The 23,289-nt window shown below is 34.7% G+C and overlaps 1 protein-coding gene across 1 annotated transcript in view; it reads right to left on the reverse strand.

Annotated features, from left to right (window-relative positions):
* The window catches only part of LOC135643463 (probable polyribonucleotide nucleotidyltransferase 1, chloroplastic), a 70,412-nt gene that overhangs the window by 42,282 nt on the left and 4,841 nt on the right, over window positions 1-23,289 (reverse strand). Inside the window, exons 5-7 of the mRNA XM_065160451.1 lie at window positions 22,620-22,703; window positions 1,219-1,283; window positions 925-1,081 (exon numbers count right to left, since the gene is read on the reverse strand). Coding sequence (XP_065016523.1) covers window positions 925-1,081; window positions 1,219-1,283; window positions 22,620-22,703 — 306 coding nt within the window. The remainder of the gene's footprint in view (window positions 1-924; window positions 1,082-1,218; window positions 1,284-22,619; window positions 22,704-23,289) is intronic.

Genomic DNA, 23,289 nt, shown 5'->3' on the forward strand with positions numbered 1-23,289 from the left:
CAATTAAAAAAATGGAAAGAAAAATAATAAAGAATTCCAACCACATCAATCTGAAAAATATAACCATGGTGCCAACCGCCAAGATCACCCTCAAGCCCAACAATCAAGTTGCTAGAGCTATTTGTATAAATCAAAATGTATCACCACCAAAAAGACAGTTTAGAACCACAGCAGGAAAAGCTTGGCTTACACAGCAATAAATTAATGTCTTAACGGGTGCAACGGAAAACATAAGTACCATAAGAGCGAGGCTACTACAAGTAGGTTACTAGGTTTATTTCATATTGATGGCACCACTGGGGTCAACCCAGTGGGGTGTATGAAGTAAAACGTTGGCAACAAATTACTCCAATCTCCAAATGATATGCAGTTTGATTGATTCACCCCAACAACTTTAAGGGCTAAATTCATGTTGATCTGGACAGTATCGACATAAATCTATTCTAGATTTGCAAGGATATGTCAGATCAAACAAAACTAGACCAAGTCCATGAAGGTCTAGGATTGTAAAAAAGTGCCTTGCAATCTAAGCTAGATCTATTTCAGGTGATCGTATAGAAAAATATAAATCCTTCAACCAAAATCTTCTGATCAAACATATATTTTTCATGCTTCAATTAGTAAGATTTATCGGATGATCAACTTCCACATAACACACTGTTATGGGCCTATAACTAGCGCCTTGGAACCATGAATATAGCTAGTTAATGGTTGTACTTTCATAAATTTTAAGTGAAATCCATATTGTAAACATACGATAATCCAAACGGTTCACATATAACAGTCATCTATGAGACATACAAACTCAAATTGCTGCTACCAATATATATTCTCACTAATATGCATATCAACTATTATATTTTTTTTTTAATAGCAAAATGAGAGTGATATACTTCCATAAATCAAATGGTATTAAGAGTGAACCTCTATCATCAATATGGCACTATCAGTCCCTGCAATTATCAAGTCCAATTCTGACTCTTCCATCTCTTTGGTAGTTGGATTGACGACAAACTTTTCTCCCACCAAACCAATTCTGACACCAGCAATTATTTTTGTGTAGGGTACTTCTGAAAGAGCTCTGCATTTAAGTGAAATATTAGCCAAATTATTGCCACAATTTTAATCAATTATACCATGTTGAAGCAGTAAATAGCATGTTTAGCATCCCCGAAACTAGAAAATAAAAGATACAGAGAAGAGCATTAGTACACTCACACAGCTATGCCTGCTGCTGTGACAGCTAAGCAATCAGGGGAATGAATGCCATCATAGCTAAAAACCTACAGATCAAATATATATTTAACATGCGATGACATTGCAATCTCAATCTTTAACATGAATTTACTTCATTAGCACAAGAAGCAAGACACAGGATTAATAGAAAGTCACTATTAATGGAAATGATATAAATTGAAATATCTAATAGCGAAAATATAGAAATCATAACATCTGAAAAGAATTTGTCAAAAAGAAAGTAATAGATTGAATGACAGAAGATAATGACAAGAATGAGGAAGCATCACTCAGTTGGATGCTTCCTATAAGCGCACTGCCTCTTTAAGCAGATAGCATTATCCTTCATACCATATAGGGCTGCTGAGAAAAATTACCATTGCTATTGTCAACAAACGTCCAGAAGTTTTGGACCTTTTTGAAAAATGTACTTGGTGAGAGACATAGGAGTAGTTGAAGAAATAAAAAAGGACAAGAATAGCAACAATTTTCCAAATAAATTTTCTCTGGAGGTTGCTCTAGAGACAGGGGTGGTAAGTGAAGATTTGTTGTTCCAAAAGGATGCATTAAACATTCAATCTTTCCCAATTAGCTTCATCTATGTGAAAGTAAAGAAACACAGTTCCATCTCCATGCTGTCAAGAGATCACATGATCTTGGACTCCTTGTTTTCCATGCCTAATGCATCAGGAAACAATGCAGATCACTTGTAAGCGACAGTGGGTTGATATAGATATTTACAAGTGTAAAACATTGGACATGCAGAACATTACTAAGCCAGGATGCTGAAACCGACTATACCACTATACATAGACTGTAATTTATTAGTGCACTCGCTCACCAGTATGAGAACTAGGCAATTTTACCTGATCCAGTTCGATACCAGAAGCAAGGTGCACTAAGGTTACACGTATTGGATGTATCATTCGATAAGATTAATGGTACCATGCAGAACCATATGATCTCTCAAATATTCATTTTCCTCAAATTTAAATTCAAGATCAAGCAAATCAAACTCCAAAGGTAGGTAAAGCTAATATTCAATTTTTTCACTTAGTTTTTTGTTAAGTGAAGCTTTGTCCTTCCACTTTCTCCAAAAATTAACTGTGTCAAAGTTACTATGTAAAACGATCTCATATCCCTTGATTGATTATGATTCTTACCATCAGGAGAAGATTGGATATTTCCCCTAAATCTTATCATACAGAGGGGATTTTACATCCCTTGATTTGTGTGAATCCCACAATTAATGCGATTGATTTGATTGCCTTTCACCTTATAAATATGGTTGTGATATACACAGCAAACCCTAAACCCAGATTCCCAAAAAGGACCCTTTTATAACCCCAAACCCTCGGATCCAAAACAAACTGTGAAAAATAGAGTCAATGTGATATATGTAGTTCAATCAAGCAATGGAACCAGAGATTTCCAATGTTTCCAAGTCTTTTTGTTTCTGAAAGTTATATTTCTAAGCCTTTTCTTTTCTGAAAAGGCCTTTTCTTTTATGAAAGTTCTGCCTTTTCTTCTAGAAGTTCTGTTTCTGAGCATTTTCTTTTTTGAAAATTCTGTTTCTAGCCTTTTCATTTCGGAAAGTTCTTGCTGTAGTATGGAAGAACTAAGCAAGCTTGGATATGTAACAGGTAATCTTTCGGATATGCTTTAAACCAATTATACCACTTGATCCACCCAATAATTCATGCAAAATGGGCCAACAGACTGAAACAGAATATGCTGGTATTAAAACATGTATCAGTAAGGAACTTTACAAACAAAACTGCTAAGTTTTCAGACTAAAATAAAGACTGACAAAGACTCAAGAATTAGATGCGAACTTCACATATGAAGACTCTTTAGAACACCAATGAGCTATTGATAACCAGCGTATGGTTTCTGCAAGCCAATGCCTTTACAACTTAAGGCAGGGGATATTTATAAAGTTTACAGAAGACTAAAGGCGGTTACAGATATTTTCTGGACCTAGACGGCTATCATCCTTGCATTGATGAGTTGGTTGTTTGTTTGCATCGGTGGAATTGATATCTTATCTTCAAGCGTCGACCGATTTAATATCTGTCACCTTGCGTCAGCAGTGTTATACAGGTGGCAATTTTTGTAGTTACATGTGGCTTTCATCCATCATCTCGGCTTCAATCATCTGTTGCGCCAGCTATTGTAACTTATCATGGGATTGATCGGGATTCTCTGCTTCCAAATATTCTTCATTATTTTCTTCTTCATTAGTCAGATACTCTTCATTGCCTTCTTCACGATCTTCGTTATTTTCTTCATTATTTACAACATTTCCCCATTCCCAAGTGGTCCTGTCCCATGGTGTCTCTCTTTCATGATGCATTTGTAGGTCAATTTCAAATATAATTTCCTGATTAACTTCCTCGGTCCTTGGTATAAGTTGTATCAAACAGTAATTTCAAAAGGCACTTAGGTGCTCGCCTAGGCACTCGAGCGAGGCGAGACGAGTCAAGGCCGCAGCACCTCAGAACTATGTTGGGCAAGGCATTTGAAGCAAACGCCACTCAAGTGTGTACCGGCCCGACCCAATGTAAGGAAACGGAAACCCTACCACGAGCGCCTCTGCCCTATGCCGCCGGATCGTCAAGCTTCCTTCACACTACTCCACCAGACCATAAGCTTCCTCTACTCTATGCTGCCATGCTATGAAACTCCTCCCCCCTACATCGTCGAATCGTGAGTTTCCTTTACCCTACACCACTGTCAAACCACAAGCTTCCTCTGCTCTCTGTCATCGGGCTGCGAGCCTCCTCCACCTTACACTGCTGAATCACAAGCTTCCTTTGACCTACGTCACCGAGCTACGAGCCTCTTCCTCCCTGCGACACCGAACTGTGAGCCTCTCCCCTTATGTCGTAGTCTGCAACTTCATTTCTTCAACATCTGAGATTATGTCGTCAACCAATCTCGTTTTGCCGTCAATTGCCACTATCCTCCCCCAACCCTATATTTTGACCAAGTTACTTTTGAGATGACTTTGTTGGATTATCAATTTTACTAATATGGATGACACTATGTTTGCTGCACTTTAGATAGCATTTCTTCCATGTCCTATTTTATTCTCTTTATTGAAGCTTTCTTTTCATCTTTCTCTATTTTAAATATTGCTCATATTTTTAAGCTATCTCTATGTGGAGAGATTGATTTTGTTTTGTTGGTGGTTTGGATTTGTGTATACAGTACCTCTATATAATCTTTGATATATGTTGTTATTTTCTACAATGTAACATGGTACTTTATATAAATGTGTCATTTTTATTTTTGTTATCATATTTATTAATCATAATATTTTTAAAAAAAATGTTAATATTTGAGAGCGCCTAGCGCTTTTGAAAACACTAAGATAACATCAACAATAATAAAGCTATAAGTCCTAACTATTTGAAGTCGGCTATACAGATCTCTTGCCACCCTTAAGATCTGTAAAAAGCTATATGTTTAGTTAAAGTTCAAAGTACTTAAATCTTTATTTATGGTTTGCATTAAAATCTTTTTATGTCTTCATTTACCTCTTCGCGTACTACTAATATTAATAATTTCACCTCTTCTGACTATCACATCTGGATGTCTCCTAAACACACGCCTATATCTTAAATGATTTTTTCTCATCTTATCATCTATCGAAGCAATACGTAGTTATTCACAAATAAAAATATTTTTTTTCCTATTTTTCCTAGTAACTTCATACATTCATCTCAATATTCTCATATCAGCAATACGAACTTTTTGTATATGTTGTCTCTTAACTAACCAACACTCAGATCCATAAAGCATTGTCGATCTCACAACTGTCTTATAAATTTTTTCTTTTAATCTCAAAGATAGCTGACGAACATATAAGACGCCCGACACCCCTTGCCATTTTAACCATCATATTTTTCTTCTATAAATAATATCTTCATCGATCTCTTTATCTTGTTGAATAATGATCTAAGATACCTAAAGCTTTTACTTAAAGGGACTTCTTGTCATCTAACTTAACTATATTCTCCTGACTATTTCTAGAATCACTAAGATTGCATTTTATATATTTAGTTTTAATCCTACTTACTCTAAAACGTTTAGTTTAGCTTAAGCTTATAATTAATTTTACTTAAGCTCTCATCATCTAAGACAATACCATTAGCAAATAACATACAATTGAGAGGTCTATCATGTAAGTGACTAATATATTCATCCATCATCAAAGTGAAAAGATAGGGACTTAATACTAGGGTTTTTAATTTCGAATAATACTACCTGATACAGGCAATACGTACCGGTACGTGGACCGCCCGCTACCGGGTGGAACGCTCAATAACACCCCGTATCGGACGATACGAGGGTATATCGAGCGGTAACAATCGAAATTTTGACCGTTACCGTCTGGCACAACTCGGTAACGGTTGATTTCAACCATTACTGCTCGGCACAGCTAAGTAACGATCGAAATCGACCGTTACCGATCTATAACAGTACTCCAACGATCAAAATGACCGTTGGAGCTCTTTCTCATGGGTTTTTAAACTCATCTTCTCCCCTATTTCAATCCATTTCACTTTCACATTCTCCCTCAAACACATTTTTTCTCACATTTGCACTCTCCTAAACTCTACAAAGCAACGATTTGTGAATTGAATCGAGGCTAATTTGAAAATATTAAGAGGAAGAACTTTTTAATCAAGAGGTATGTATTCTCTTTCTTTAATTAGAGAGTAATTAAGATCTTTAATATTATGATTAGTGTGTTTAATATTGATTAATTCGAAATTAGACACTTAATTGGTCAAATGTTTATATTTTATACATATTAAATATTAAAAGATATTTATGATGGTAAATTAGGTTTAATTAGGTTTTATTAAACTTATTTAATACTACAATTACTGATTTTAATGATGATTTAATCGAAAGATGATCGATTTTAGATCAATTCAATATTTTTAATACATATTAAGGTGTTTGACATGTTTATAGTGTTGAAAGAGAAGTAATTACTGGGTAACTAAATATGTTAATCATATGATTAGTGTATTTAATGATGATTTCATTATAATTTGATGTATATTAGATCAATATTACATATTTAATGTTTCTTGTATATGTTTCACATATTTATGATGGTAAAATAGGTTTAATTAGTTTTTATTAAAATTATTTAATACTATGATTATTCATTTTAATGATAATTTAATCAAAATTTGATCGATTTTAGGTCAATTCAATGTCTTTAATACCTATTAGGGTATTTGACATGTTTATAGTGTTGAAAAAAAAAATAATTAGTGGGTAATTAATTATGTTAATCATGTGATTAGTGTATCTAATGATAATTTCATCGTAAATTGACCTATATTAGGTCAAAATTACGTATTTAATGCTTCTTTTATGTGTTTCACATATTTATGATGGTAAAATAGGATTAGTTATGTTTTAATAAAATTATTTAATGCTGTGATTAATGATTTTTTATCAATATTAGGTAAATTCAACATGTTTATACTTCATAGCTTATTTGATTTAGATTTGATAGGAACATGGCACCAAAGGAACAGCCACATGATGATGCATGGGTTCATGCCTGAAAGATAGATGGGAACCGTCATCACTAACAATGTATCTATTGTGACTACATTGGCAAGAGTGGAGGAATAACTCGAGTGAAGATGCATTTGGCCGACGGGTATCCTGATGTTGAAAAATGCAATAAGGTTCCGACGGAGATCCATAAATTATTTCAAAACAAACTACAATAAGCAAAGGAAGATACATTAAAAAAGAAAGCAAGAATTGAGGAAGAATACTATAGGGTTACATAGGAACTAGTTTATGATCAGTACGAGGGTTGCAGTGATGAGGTCGACTCGGATCTCACAGTTGGGATTCGTGCATCATTGGAGCATCAGTATATGGTCGATGAAGCAATGAGGCATTGACGACCTGACTCACAATTGAAGCATGGGAGTGGTAATGGAATCCAGATGCCGGCCAACATGAGGCAGCTAATTGCTCCACCTCAGTTAGGCCGAACTAGTAGCATGAGGTATGGTGAACTCCGTGGTCTTATGAGAGGTCTTGGCAGGAGGTCCGCACCAGATATTGTTGATATTAATCCGCAAACCTATCCCTCACAAACAGCAAAACAGACACGGATCGATGATGCATACATAAAAAAAAAGAAGTAAGATATTGGAAAGGCAATTTCAAAATGGTTCAACTTCCTCAGGATTCCAGCTAACATAGCTCAAGGTCCATATTATCATAGCATGGTCTCATCTATTAAAAAGTCTGGCACGAGGATCCAACCTCCAACACCGAGGGAGATTCACGACGTGTACTTAGATGAAGATGTGAAAGAACTGAAGGATTTGATCAAATCCTTCAAAAGGCAATAGAATGAATATAGGATGACAATGATGTGTGACAGTTGGACAGGACCAACAAGAATGAATATCAACTTTCTTGTTTATTGCAACAGAAGGGTGGTGTTTCATAAGTCAGTTAATGCTTCTGAAAAGATCCAAGATACAAACTACATTGAGAGCTTGATGGACACTATTGTAGAGGAGATCGGACCACAAAATAGTAACCGACAATGGAGCGAATTTCAAGAAGGCAGGTTTGCAATTGATGGAAAAAAAAAAAAACATTGTTTTGGACTCCATGTGCAGCTCATTGCATAGATTTAATACTGAAGGATATTGGTGAGCTGGACACAATCAAGAATTATGTAGCTCAAGCATAATCAATTACAAAGATTATATATAATCGTCATTGGGTCCACGCTTTAATGCAAAAGTATGTAAACAGTGAGATACTCCGACCTGAAGTCACTCGGTTTACTACTAATTTTATTGCATTAAAGTCATTACAGGAAAAAAGGCATGGCTTGAAGGCAATGATCACCTCACAATAGTGGTATGATTCTAGATATTCAAGATTGAGCGATGGAAAGAAGATAGAAAAGTTCATTCTTTCCTCTATATTTTAGGAGACCGTTGAAAATCATAAAAGGTGTGAAACCACTTTATATTGTTCTCCGTAAGGTCGATCTGGACAAGCGTCCACCGATGTCATATCTTAAATATATGTTGATTTTAGCAAGAGAGGTCAGGAAAGCATTCAAATATGATTTTAAGGCCAACCAATACGTACGAATCATTGATCGTCAGACCGAAGTTCATATGGATCAAGATATCCATAATGCAGATAAAATCTTATTCAGAAAATTTTAATTTATTATTTTTTATATAATAAAAAATCATACTAATAAAATTATGTTTTGCAGCGTATTATCTAAACCCAACAATTCAATATCGGTATGCTCTCGAAACGCAAAATAATTTACTAATGGCACTACGAAAGATGATATATCGGCTCTTGCCAAACACTACTGATGCAGCTGATGCTATTATAGAGGGTCGATTATTTCGAGAAACAATTTGTTCATTCTCCGACGTTGTAGTTGTATCGTGTCGTTACACTATGGATCTTGGTGAGAAAAGTTACACATATTGATTATCAATTATATTTAATATTAATTATTTGTTATGCTAATAAAATCTTATTTATGTCTTTTTACAGTCCAATGGTGGCTACAATTTGGAGGGGATGCACCACATTTAAGGAAGGTTGTCATTCATGTACTTTCACAAACGACAACATCTAGTGGTTGCGAACCTAATTGGTCAATGTTTGCATTGATTCACACGAAGGTCCGCAACAAACTCTCGTATAGACGGTTAGAGAAATTAGTATATATCCATTATAATATGCGACTAAGGTTGTAATGTGCTGAGCTGGATAAGGAGCTAAAGGAACCAGATATTGATCCCATCGACCTCTAATTCTACAACGAAGATTCAGAGCCGATGTTAGAGTGGGTTGAAGCGGTAGAGAACCAAGAGGATCCTTTACTTAATGAGGTGGGAGATCCTCAACGTCCTTCGCGTTTTTTCACCGAGGCAATAGAAGAAGAGAAAGCACAACCCAAGCAGGTGGAAAATACCCCTCGATCACAACATGGTAGGAGTCAAACAACATCGAGTCAAACTGCTCGACGAACTATAGACACCCAACGGTCACAATCGTCCGCCCAACGTGCAAAGGCAAAGGGGAAGGCAATAGCATCAGTTGCATCGTTGGAAAGAATCGAGTCGGGCGACGAGACACCTTTACAATCGCATTCAACAACTCACTCGGTCCAGAGACATAACAGCAACACGTACAGCAGTGCCTCGATGGATGATGGCAGCGGCATCGGGCAATCGTTGGTCTCGTCTACACAACTTGAGGGTGATGCATGGATCAAGGAGTAATATTTTACACATGCCACCTAAGATTCAGATCATGAAACTCAACAAGGTACTAATCAAGTTTATGCGCGGAAGGGGAAGAGGAAGGGAAAAGCAGTGGATAAATTTTAGCAGATGCGATAGAGCCTACATGATGTAAACACACAAAACGAAGCTTATCATATTCACTGTCGTCGTATTATGGAGAATCATATGGCCAACAATAGTGCGGTAATAGTTTGTCATACTTCTCCGAGCAACAATATGATACAGAGCAGCAGATCAATAGCGAAAGTAGAAGCTCTGACATTCACCAATATATGCCTCAGGAGCCGCCTCAGACAAATGTGATTCATAACGATCAACCTACGATCATCACCACATTGATGCACCAATGGCATACAGTGTATCAATACACTATGTCGTGGGATCAATTTCATGATTAGGTCCAACAAACATATCATATTGATTTGCAGATGTATAGGATCGAGGACCCCGATCCACCACCCGTAGAAGCTCGTCGTTCGTTTTGGTGGTAGAATCAGGCAGCAATAAGGTATATCTACATATGTGATTATTTAATTCATTTAAATTTTAAAGTTTATATTGTAACAAAATAATCTAACAATTCAAATGACTTTTCTGTAGATATTTTAATATTTACAGAAGGACATCCGTAACGGACCAAAATACGAACATTGCACAAGACTATTCCTCAAAGTCCGAAGAAGATTTTGCTTACTATTCTTATGTAATTTACATTGATTTTGCTAAACTTATACTATTACTATATTTATTTCTAACTTAAAAACCCTATCCTAACTTTTTCTTTTTTTTTCAGGTGTTTTCGGAGGATTTTACACCTAAATTAAGTGTATTGCTCGATACACAGTACCGTATTGTACCGAGCAAAGCTCGAAATTTCGATATGGTACGAAATTTCAATCCTTAATACGGATCAATATGAAAAGTAAATAAAAGCCATATGTAAATCTTTCCTTTTCTCCCTATATGTTTCCATTAATTGTCTTAATAAATAAATAGCTTATATGGCTAATCTCTTAAGCATAAAATTTTTAGAGATATTTGTATGAAGTCTTATCCAACTTTCAATAACTCTTTCCCAAAGTTTCATAGTATAGCTCATGAATTTAATTCCTATATAATTTGAATAATTTAGTATGTCACCCTTGTTTTTGTAAATTGACACTAAAAAACTCTTTCTCCATTCATCGGGCATCCTTTCGAATCCCATGATTTTATTAAATAAGCTAGTTAACTAAGCTATTCCCTTATCCCCTAAACTTTTTCAAACCTCAATAGGGATACCATTAGGCCCACACTCTTAATTATTTTCATCTTCTTTAATATATCTTTTACTTCATTAACTTTAATTTTATGAACAAATTTATGATTATAAAATTTATCACTATTATGTATCGTTAAATTTAAACCTTATGTGAAATATTCATTAAATAATTTAAAAAATATTTTTTTCATCTCTCCTTAATCTCATTATCATTAACAAGTATTCTTTGATCTTCGTCTTTAATGCATCTAATATTACTTAAATCCTTACACTTTCTTTCCCTAGCCTTAGCAATTCGATATATATCTTTTTCACCATCTTTAGTACTTAGTTTATTATAAAAATTATCATTAGCTTTATATCTTACCAAATTAACCACATTTTTAGCCTTCTTTTTCAAAATTCTTTATATCTTTTAAATTTTTTCATATTTTTATAACTTTGTCAATCTTTAAAACATGATTTTTTTTAAGTAAAAGTTGCTTTTTTAACTTCCTCGCACCACCACCAACTCTCTCTTAAGGTTACACCTCTATCTTTAGTTTCACCAAAAATCTCCCTTGTTACGCTCGTAATATTATTAACCATCATAGTCCAAAAAATAGTAAAATTATCCTCATCTAAGTTCCAAGTCGCCTCAATATCCATCCTATTCTTAAAAGTGTTTACATTATCATCTTTAAAATTCCATCATCTAGTCCTTGTAAAAAATTTTCTACTATTTCTTCTTTCATTTTCTATAGTAATTATCTAATACCATCAATTTATGTTGATTCGTCAAACTTTCGTCAAGTATAACTTTACAATTCTTACAAATAACTTTATCTACATTTCTAGTGAGAAACAAATCTATTTGACGATAGTTATGACCAAGGTATGCAATATCGTACCATACCGGCGTTTCGAGGTTGGCTCGATACGGTATGGCACCATATGCCGAGCGATACACCAGGGCGTACCAAGCGGTTTTATATATTTCTTCCTCTTACTGTAGCACTGTAGCACTGCTACAGTATAGCACTGTAGCACGTTCCATCCGGTAGCGGGCGATCCGCATACCGGTATGCCTCGCTTCACTTCCAGGCGATGCGCTTCAAAGAGGCGCCGCTTGGGCGCTCGCCCGAAGCGCCCGGCGCCTGCGCTCAAGCGAGCGCCTGGGTTAAACCAGGCGACCGAACCAGCGTTTTAGGTCTGGTTCGGTCTCCGATGCTTTAGTTGGTTCAATCAAACCAACTAAAGCACCGATATCAGCTGCCGCTACCCAACCCTAACCCTATTCGTGTTCATGCTACCGCTGCCGCTGTCGCTCGCCGTTGCCACTGTCGCCGCTCTCGCTGTCGCTGCTCACTTTTAGCGCTGTCACTACACCCTCGGTCTTCCCTTACACTCCTCTTCCTTCTCCTCTTTCGAAAATATACTGTTAACAGTATACTGTATACTGTTAACAGACAGTATACTAGTAACAGTAATGTATTTGTATTAATTAGATTAATAATATATTATTTTGATTTTAATACTGTTAATTTTGATTTATTTGAAATTATTGTTAGGTTTCAAGATAAATGGCAAGTGTACAGAGCAACTCAATAGAGTCTCCAATGGCATCAAAAAAAGATCCTGCATGGCAGTATAATTATATGAAGGATCCGAAAGATCCTAATGCAGTGACTTGCATATTCTACAATAAGACTACTAGAAGTAGTATTTTTTGTGCAAAACAATATCTAGTATGAAATTTCAAGAATGCAATAGCTTGAAAAAAGTGTCCACTTGAGGTAAAAGAAAAGCTGCTGAGTTATATGAATGTAAAGAAGACACAAAAGAATGAATCTTACGGGAATTTACTATAAGACAATGTTGAACATCTCAGAGATGAAGAAGAAGATTATTCTATGAGTATTAACCCAAGTGGGAAAAAAATATACGACAAAAAAGGAAAAGAAGTTATGAGTACTAAGAAGGGTAAAAAGGACCGATGGATCTATATATGTTCCAAGGATCCCAGAAGCAACAAGGGCAAGCAAGAGGCTCAAAATTTAGACAAACAAATATAAGTGATGCTTCTGATAAAGAAATAAGAGGAAGAATAATTCGGCACATTGCTCGCTTCTTCTATCGAGCTGGTCTTCCCCTTAGTACAACTCGTTTAGACAGTTTTAAGGATATGATTGAAGCTATTGGAAAATATGGTGCGGGATTAAAACCTCCAAGTTATTATGAGATGCGAGTTCCATTATTGCAAAAAAAGTTTAATTATACAAATGACTTACTAAAGGGTCATAAAGAATCATGGGCAACACATGGTTGCTCTATTATGTCAAATGTTTGGACTAACAGGAGGCGCAGGAGTATAATTAATTTTATGGTTAATTATTCTTTAGGGACTATGTTTGTGAAGTCAATTGATGCTTCATCTTTTGTAAAATTTGGAGACAAGATATATGATTTACTTGACAACTTCGTGGAAGAAATTGGAGAACAAAATGTCGTTCAAATCATAACCGACAATGAAAGCAACTATGTATTAGCCGGTAATATTCATCTTTTGAATTTTTAAATTATTTTATCTTCAATTAAATGTGTTAAACTCTTAAGTTGTATCATTTTTGTTATCTTTTGTCCTAGGTAAATTGCTTGAAACAAAAAGATAACACTTATATTGGACTCCATATGCAGCACATTGTATTGATTTAATGTTCGAGGATATTAGAAAGATCTTGGACATCAAGAAAACCCTAGAAAGGGCAATTTTTGTTGTTGGATTTCTTTATAATCATATTGGAGCTTTGAATATGATGAGAGAATTTATAGGGAACAAAGAATTAGTGAGATATGGTATAACCCGATTTGCTACTTCATTCTTGACATTACAGAGCGTGCATCGTCAAAAACATAATCTGAGAAACATATTTACCTCTAAGAAATGGGTGACAAGCAAATAGGCAAAAGAAGCAAAAGGCAAGAGGGCTACTGATATCATCTTAATGTTATCCTTTTGGAATCATGTAGTTTATACATTAAAGGTAATGGGCCCTCTTGTTCGAGTCCTTCGGTTGGTGGATAATGAAAATAAGCCTGCAATGGGATATATTTATGAGGCTATGGATAGAACAAAGGAGACGATTAAAAGGTCTTTTAATGAAAATGAAGAAAAATATGAGAAAATTTTTACAATCATTGACGAAAGATGGAATTGTCAACTTCATCATCCCTTACATGCAGTAGGATATTATTTGAACCTTGAATTCTTTTATAAGATTAAATCTGTTGGGTTTGATGCAAAAGTTTTGGATGGGTTATATCAGTGTTGCAAGATTAATTCCCAGCCTTGAGGTTCATGATAAGATTATTCGTGAATTATCTTTATATAAAAATACCGAAAGTCTTTTTGGAATTCCAATGATCGTTCGATCCAGGACAACTACGTCTCTAGGTATTAATAATTTGATATAATTAATTTCATATATATTATGTTACTATGTTATTGCTAATAATAACATAAATTTTGCAACTGAATGGTAGAGTCTATTTGGAAATTCCACCCCGAACTTACAACAATTTGCTATCAAAGTACTTAGTTTGACATGTAGTGTTTCGGGTTGTGAACGAAACTGGAGTGTCTTTGAGCATGTAAGGATCACTAAATATTTTTGTTTTAATTTATTTATTTATTTAGATAGATATATTAACATATTTTTTAAATTATATGACATGACAGATTCACTCGAAGAGAAGAAATCGGTTGGAACATCAACGATTACACGATCTTGTTTACATAAAGTATAATCAAGCTTTGAAGGCTCGTCATGATTTGCAAAATAAAATTGATTCAATCTCATTGCAAGATATTGATGATTCAAATGAGTGGTTGGTAAGAGAAATGGGTGCTAACTTGCAAGATACCGAAGACGAGCTTGTATTTGAAGATGATAGATTGACATTGAGAGATGTGACAAGAGCTTCAGGTGTTGAAGAATTACAAACATATACAAGACAGATGACAAAGAGAAAAATGAGTGCAAAAGCATCATGCTCGGCTCCTGCTATTGTTGAAGACATAGAGAATGAAACATATTTTGATGAAGAGGAAGGAGCCGAAGGACAAGAGGAAGAGGACGAATTAAATGAAGATGATTTGTGTGAAAATTACGATAATATTGATTATGATGAATAACTTTGATATAAAATTTTATTGTTTTGAATTTTGAAACTTTTTGTTAATTTGACATTGTGATTTTGTATCTTAAATTTTATTTTAATTTAATAGCATATTTTTATTTAAAATTTTAAATAATTATATTTATTAATTATATTATATATTTTTATATTTTAGTACCTCGTTTCGCTCGGGCGTTTTTGGACCTTAGCGCCTTTTGGCGCCTAACGCTTTTGAAATCACTGAAACTTACTAAAATTCTCTTTTTGTTTAATCATCCTTGGTTTGAAAACACTAGTATCAAAGGCATAAATTGATCAAAATATACTTTATACCAAGGATCTTGAATAATAAGTCTAGTTCCATTCTAATTTTTGTTGTCCATAACAAGGTTTTTAATCCCGTACCGTACCAATGTACCGAGCTTTGCTCGGAAAGCTCGATACGACATACCAAGCGGTGCGCCTAAAATAGGCATAAAACCCTCCGTAAATACCTAAAAAAAAGAAGAAAAAAATTATGATAGGTTTTTAAGCTAGAAATAAATATACATTTAGTATAGTTTTAGCAAAACTAATGTAAATTAGGTAAGAATAATGTCATATATCTTTTTCGAGCTTTGAGTAGCCTTGTGCAAGGTTCGCAATTTCGATCCGTTCCGGATCGTCCTTCCGTTAATATTAAATTATCTACATAAAATTATTTGAATTGTTCGATTATTTTGTATACAACTTAAACTTAAGATTCAAATGAATTAAGTAATCACATGTGGAGATATACCTAATTCTACCACCAAAACAAATGACGGGCCTCCACAGGTGGTGGATTAGGGTCCTAGATCCAATATATCTGTATATCAATATGACATATTTGTCGAACCCAATCCTAAAATTGATCCCATTACATAGTATATTGATATATCGTATGTCATTAGCGCATCAATGTGATGGTGGTCGTAGATTGATCATTATAAATCAAATGTGTCTGAGGCGGCTCCTGAGACATGTATTGGTGAATGTCATAACTACTTTCACTATTGATCTGCAGCTTCGTATCATATTGTTGCTTAGAGAAGTATGACCAAATATCACTGTATTGTTGTTGGCCGTAAGATTCTCCATAATACGACGGTTGTGAGTACGATAAGCTTCGTTCTATGTCTACGTCGTGTATGCTCTGTCGCATCTGTTCAAAATTATCCACTGGCTTCCTCTTCCCCTTCCGTGCATAAACTTGACCAGTGCCTCGTCGAGTTTCATTATCTGAATCTTGGGTGACATGTGTAAGATACTGCTCCTCGGTCCATGCACCACCCTCAAATTATGTAGACGGGACCAACGACTCCCCAGCATTATCATCATTATCAGTTGAGGCATTACTGTCCACGTCGCTGCCATGTCTCTGGACCAAGCGAGTTGCTGAATACGATTATAAAAGAGTTTAAGAGTGTGAGAGTGAAATGGATTGAAATAGGGGGGAAGAAAGGGTTTAAAAACCCTTGAGGAGCCCTCCAACGATCATATTGATTGTTGGAACACTGTTACCATTAAACCGACCGTTACAGCCCGATACAGCCCTGTATCGCCTGATACGAGGCCAAATACTTGATACCACCTGATAACGACGATCCATATGTTGGTCTGCTGGCGGTATAGTACGGTATTCAAATCCTTGGTCCATGATATATTTTGTTTTATATTTCCTAAGGGAATCTTCAGTTGGCCTTCTTGTTGATTGTATTAGACTAAAGGTCATTATAAAATAGATATTTGCCTTAAAGCAATTGAGCAAGCTAAGAAAAAGCAAAAATATATCATGTTTCCTTAAAGAGGATTGGTTTGAAAGAGCAATTTCTACTATTCACATACAGAAAATATCGAGAAAAAAGACATCCCCTATAAGCTCAAAATGATGAACTTTCAATACTAAAGAGGTAGGATTTAGTCAATGTTAAAGTCCAATCCTACCTCGTTGAATGGACAAAAAATAGCCAAATGATTTCAGAATATTCTCAATTTTTTATCCACTCTTCAAATTATTTTATAAATGATATATTGAACCTCTTGGGAATGCAAAAATGATGCTACATTATTTAAGATATATCGTTATAGATTAAGATTAAATCAGTTTTTAATGGCTCTAAATGATGATATCGAGTATGTTCAGGCATCTTTGCTTTATCATAAACCGCTTCCTTAGATGTTGTTCTTTCATAAGTTTTATTTGAAGAAACATGTAAAAGAATATTGCATGCTCATCAACCTCTTTAAAATGAGATTGTCCTTGCAACTACTACAACACCATTAAGAAATAAGACACAATCATACTTCCTGGTCAAATTATTCACCAAAAGTAGAGCATAAAAAGCTAATTTACAGATATTGTCGTAACACTAGACATACAATTCAGGAATGTCATAAACTTGCTAGAAACCGCTGCAGTTGCAACTACTAAGTCTTCCTTCATGTCCAACACTTTATGCTATAGACGTTGAAGTCATAGTCAACCAAGTTCTATCTCGTGCATCACTTCATTTTGGGTTTACAATTTCTAACACGCTAGGTAATACTATTTGACTTCTTGATTGTGTCTATTCAAATCATATGACACTGGATTCTTCAAAAAAAATTTAAAAAACTCTGGCATTTAATATTCCTAAGATTCAACACTTCAAGTCACATTTACTCAATTTATATTTCGAATTTGATAATTTCTATTCAACATTTCAACTTTCATTAAAGTTATTGTTGATTGGTCAATTGTGTGGCCTGCGATTTGATGTTCATTTTTTCTTCCACTGGTTGTACAATGCAGATCAACAAACTCTTCAAATCATTTGGAACAGATCATAAAGTTAGATGTTTGTTCGTTCTCACTCAGCTTCATATTCTTTCTACAGCTATCCACCTAGAAACCTGTAAAACCTACTTCATTGGGTCTTTGGTATCTCGATTAGTACATACTTCACTTTCTCAACTAGAACCTTTAGTCACTGGTGGTCAATTGGGTCAAGTTTCTTCTCATTATTTCAAATGAATGTCTTGTCAAATGGGAAAACAAACTATTCTTCCATTTCCTGGTGGTAGCTCTATTGCTCTTCCATTTCTTATTAGTAATTCTATTGCTTCTGCACTGTTTGATTTAGTTCATTTTGATCGATAGGGTTCATCCCCTATACCTACTATCAGTGGATCTAATTATTTTGTCATCAACAATTTGTTGATGATTTCTCACATTTTACATAATTTTTTGATATATATAAAACTTTTTTTGAAATGATTCAAACTCAATTTTCTCATACCATTAAAACTTTTCGTTCCAACAATGCCTAAGAAATACAAATCTAGAGAGTTTCTTTCATTTCTTAGTCAACATGAAACTATTTCAGAATATTCATGTGCAGGGACATATCAACAAAATGGGCATGCAGAATGAAAGCATAGATACATTTTTTCCTCTGTCCGTGCCATGTTTCTGCTCTTAAGACTTTTTGGAGTGAAGCATCTCTTACAGTTGTATATGTAATTAATCACACCCCATCTTCTGTTATTATCATCAATCTCCATATGAACTTTAAAAAGCTCCCCAGCTTGTCGATTACGTAAGGTTTTTATATGGACTTAAACAAGCTCCCCATCTTGGTTTACCAAATTTAATTATTCTATGATATCATCAGATTTTCAGTCAAGTGCTTATAATACTGCTTTGTTCTCTGCAAAACCAATCGACATGCCACTATCCTTCTACTCTATGTAAATAATATGATTTATTATTTTCCACGATGATATTATTGGAATTTGAGATCTAAAAAATTCTCTACATAAACAATTTGAAATTAAGAATCTTGGTCCTCTTACTTTATTTTTTTGGATTGAAGTATCTTCTTCTGATAGTTACTATTTAAGTCAAGCCAAATATGTCACTGATTTTCTTACTCAAGCCAATATTTTTAATAATAAAGTATCCGACACCTATTGAACCAAATATTAAATTGTGTTGTAGATGAAGAGCCCTTAAAAGTTGCAACTCCTTATTGACAACTTGTTGGCAGCCTTGTTTATCTTACTGTTACACGTCCATATATATATCATATGCAGTTCATTTAGTTAGTCAATTTATATCGACACCTTGGCTTGTTCATTATGCTGCTGTACTTCAGATTTTATGCTATATTAAAAGAACAATTTTAAATGGGCCCCATTTTTTTAACTAAGGCATCCCACTAATAGACGTTTTACTACGGGTATTACTTTCTTTTAGGTGATGCTTTGATAACTTGGAGTTAGAAATAAAGTGTTGTTGCTCACTTACTCGTTGAAATACTGAAGCAGGATATCATGCTCTTGCTAATACTACAACAGAATTACTTTGGTTACGCGATTACTTCAAGATTTAGGGGTCTCATTTCAGTCTCCGACACAACTCTGTTGTAACAATTCTAGCATTATTCAAATCGCTCATAACAATGTCTACCATGAAAGCACATAATATATTGAGATCGACAGTCATTTTATATGACATCATCTTCAACATGGGAACCTGCAACTTTGTTCAATCAAGACTGACAATCAACCAACAGACATATTTACCAAACTATTATCATCATCACGATTTAGCTTCTTAGCTTCCAAACTTAAACTGGATCTACTACACCATCTTAACTTTGCAAGATGTCAAATTTACTATGTAAAAGAGATCTCATATCCCTTGATTGAACATGATGATTCTTACCATAGTAAGAAGATTAGATATTTCCCCTAAATCCTACAACACAAATGGGATTTGACATCCCTTGATTTGTGTAAGTCCCATAATTTATGGGATTGATTTGATTAACTTTCACCCTATAAATAGGGTTGTGATGTACACAGCAAATACAACAAATAGATACAAAGTTTCTTCCTCTTCATCTTCTCGTAATCTCCTTACAATCTTCTCAAAGTTCTCTTTCAAAGTGAAGCTAATGGTTCATTCTTAAATTTTGATTTTCTTTGTAGATCTATCAATCAAAGTTTAACTAATTATTTTATTAAAATGAGGTCGGAACGACACAAATCTAGTATTAATTTCCTTGTGTCTAAACTGGATCCACTCAGATCTGGCTAAGATTTATCAGAATTCAGCAAACATCTTTTCAAATACTGCCAAGATTTGGATCCGACCAAGTTATGTCCAGATCCAACCTAGATCCAAATCACTTAGGTCACAATGGAGGAACAACCAAATCAAAGCATTGATAAGTGGAGTTTCCGATGTGACCAAATGCACAAAGGCCACATAAGGAAGACCTGGAAAGGAAGGCATGTAAGTCACCCACATATAAGCTATGCCATGGGTAATGACCAGCTCTTGTTCAACCCCTTGATAGGGACTACGAAACAATATTTCACATATTCCATTAAGATATTACTATAGTGGCACATACAAATCCACTTATATGGTCAAAAAATACAAGAAAAAAGAGAAGACAATTGATGATTTCGAGAAAACAAGTGAGAGGTTACATGAAATTAAGTCAGGTGGGAATCTCTCCTGATTCCCATCTGACTTAACCAGGACATGTTTCATGGGCTAGAAAATGATGTGGATAATTGGTCACAGTTTGTAGAAGGATTCATACAAGATACAACTCACAATGCCAATAGTGATAATAAATTGATAGTAGTAATTCTATGGTGATGATAATAGTAGTTTTACTACAGAAAGCCAATGCAATTTTAATTAATATAGACATATCTGTCACGCCAATACGTATCCCAACAGCCTATGCCAACCTCCATAATGGTTATTGCCTTAGTTGTACTTAATGACCATGAAGGCCATGACTCTTACAACTTTGCTTCATCAATGCCATACAATATATCAAATCAGATATCCTGGGAGTAGTAACATGTGTGGGTTTTTCAAAATCACAAATTTGATCAACAATCAAGTACATTGGGAACTTGGACCAACATATCATTATAACACAATGATTCTTTTTGGTGGTAGTAGTAATTGAAAAGGTATGACATGCATGCTTCTAATTTTCGTACATGAATTTATAAGGATGTCAATTTTACAATTGTGTTTGTAATACATATATCAAGTGCCAGTTCGAGCATTTTTACAAGTTTTTTTGCTCATGCTTTCTTAGAAACATATTCTTATTCATTTTTAAGCAGAAAAATACAAAAAAATAATATTTTTATTAGGTTAAATAGTCCAGAAGATGGTCTGACAAAGAACATAACAGTTCCACCGAGGATAGTATCAGTAATGGATCGAGATTAGTCCTTCCTACTAGGAATAATGACAACATTATAACATCAACCATTGTACAATCTATTATCAACTAGGCAACACATTAGGAGATCTTTTTCACAAGGAACAAAATTATAGCTAGAGAGATGCCCTTTATTCTCAATTACTCAGCTAGATAAGAGGCCATGATAGCGAGAACTATGGATGCACTATTATTCCAATTACTCGGCTAGATATTAGTGCATGCTAGCGAGAAAGAGATTCCCTTTTGTACCTCACTACACTATTTTCTTCCGAGCAAGAAATTTCAGATGAATACATCTCCCTGGCATGGACCAAAATATCATAGTTTATATGTTCTTGAAAATTTCTCATCCATGTGACATAACCTTGCTAAATAATAGAAGAATATATAGCTTCTTCTTCCTCCATTTCAGTTATTTCTGCATCAATGCTCCCCTCATTTGAGAAGAATGTCAAATATTTCCACTAATATCAAGGCATCCAGATAAACCATTGACAAAATATTTGTACTTTCTTGATGTGAAAATTAGGTTTTTCTGACCAATCTATTGACCACCAGTCTCAAAGATGAGAATCGTCCATTGCCGCAGGTCATACATACCTTGAGAGTCACGTAAATAAGTTTTTGGCCCTAAAGTATTTGTTCTTTACCAATAAATTCTGAACTCCTGAAAATGAGATAACCTTCCCTCGGAGATATTCGATTGCATCAATTCATTTCTCCCCTAAAGTTAATCAATAAGCTCATGGAACTTAGTTTTAATCATATTCAACCATGCACCTCATCATGATAATTTTTATATAGTAACTTCTATTGATGCATGTGATTTCAATCACATCTTAGTTATCCATCTACACAAATGATTTATTATCTTATTCCTTCTAGAAGTTGCAGGTTTATCTCAAGGTATGTACATATCCACTGATCAGAAAAATAACAGCGCATGAAATAATTAATAGCAGATAATACATCATAAAATGGAAGATGCTTTAGTTTAAGATAGAAGTGCATGGTCTGGAAAGAAGACTTTTGTCCAACAGTAAAACAGATCATATATATGCATGCAGATAAACAAAGGTGCATGTCTTTAGACTTTCTCTCTGCCTGGCCTATCAAGAGCCAATTTCTAATTAAATTGTTCTTCAATTTGTCAAATGCATCAGATCATCTACCACATGTACATACTGTGTACCAACTTTGATGTGTTAGTGGTAGTGAAAGAAAAAAAAAATTAAACCATCATGTGTGCTGTGATGGGATAGTAAATGCCTAAACACAAGCCTTGAATGAAGTCAGAACGAGTGAAAAACACATCCAATAAATGATTATTGCATAGCAACTTACCCATGATAATATTTGTGTTTCATAGTAGAAACCCTTTGGCATGGTCGGACGCAGAGGTCTGTCTATCAATCTGCAAGTAAGAACCTGAATGAAACAGGTATACAGGTTAATATAAACAATCATCTTTAGAATAAGAATAGCTCAGCTGTTGAATTATATGCATTAAATCCATAAGAAACAGAAGTAGTGCTCCAGCTGGATAGTTAACTGACAGTACTACGATAGTAGCTCATGGTAAAATCATTGCAGAGTTAAGATCTCAGTCCATCCTGCATTAAACATATAGAAAGCAGGTCTATGTGATTCTGTGTGAAGAAAACTCTCTTATCCTTGGCAATCAGTCACAAACAATAGATGACAAGAAAATGCTGTTCAGAGACCATAGAACCACTGATGTGATAACTTTTAGAGAAAGGAAAAAGACTGGATCTAAGAAGTAAATGAACCATCAGATGAAAATTACAGAAATGCCACTACAAGGAAAACATTGCTTCTATGTTTGCCATTAAAAAGAGAGAACAGTAAAAGCAGCCTCCTGTTGGGAAAAGAAAGAAAACAGGAAGACGAACAAGAGGAAGATGATAGATATCTTATTCGCATAATAGAAGCAAGAAGAACGAGATGAAAAGAGAAAATGAAACCAAAAGAAGAAGACAAGAAGAAACCAAGA

The sequence above is a fragment of the Musa acuminata genome, chromosome BXJ3-7, assembly GCF_036884655.1.
Source record: "Musa acuminata AAA Group cultivar baxijiao chromosome BXJ3-7, Cavendish_Baxijiao_AAA, whole genome shotgun sequence".
Taxonomy (NCBI): Eukaryota; Viridiplantae; Streptophyta; class Magnoliopsida; order Zingiberales; family Musaceae; genus Musa; species Musa acuminata.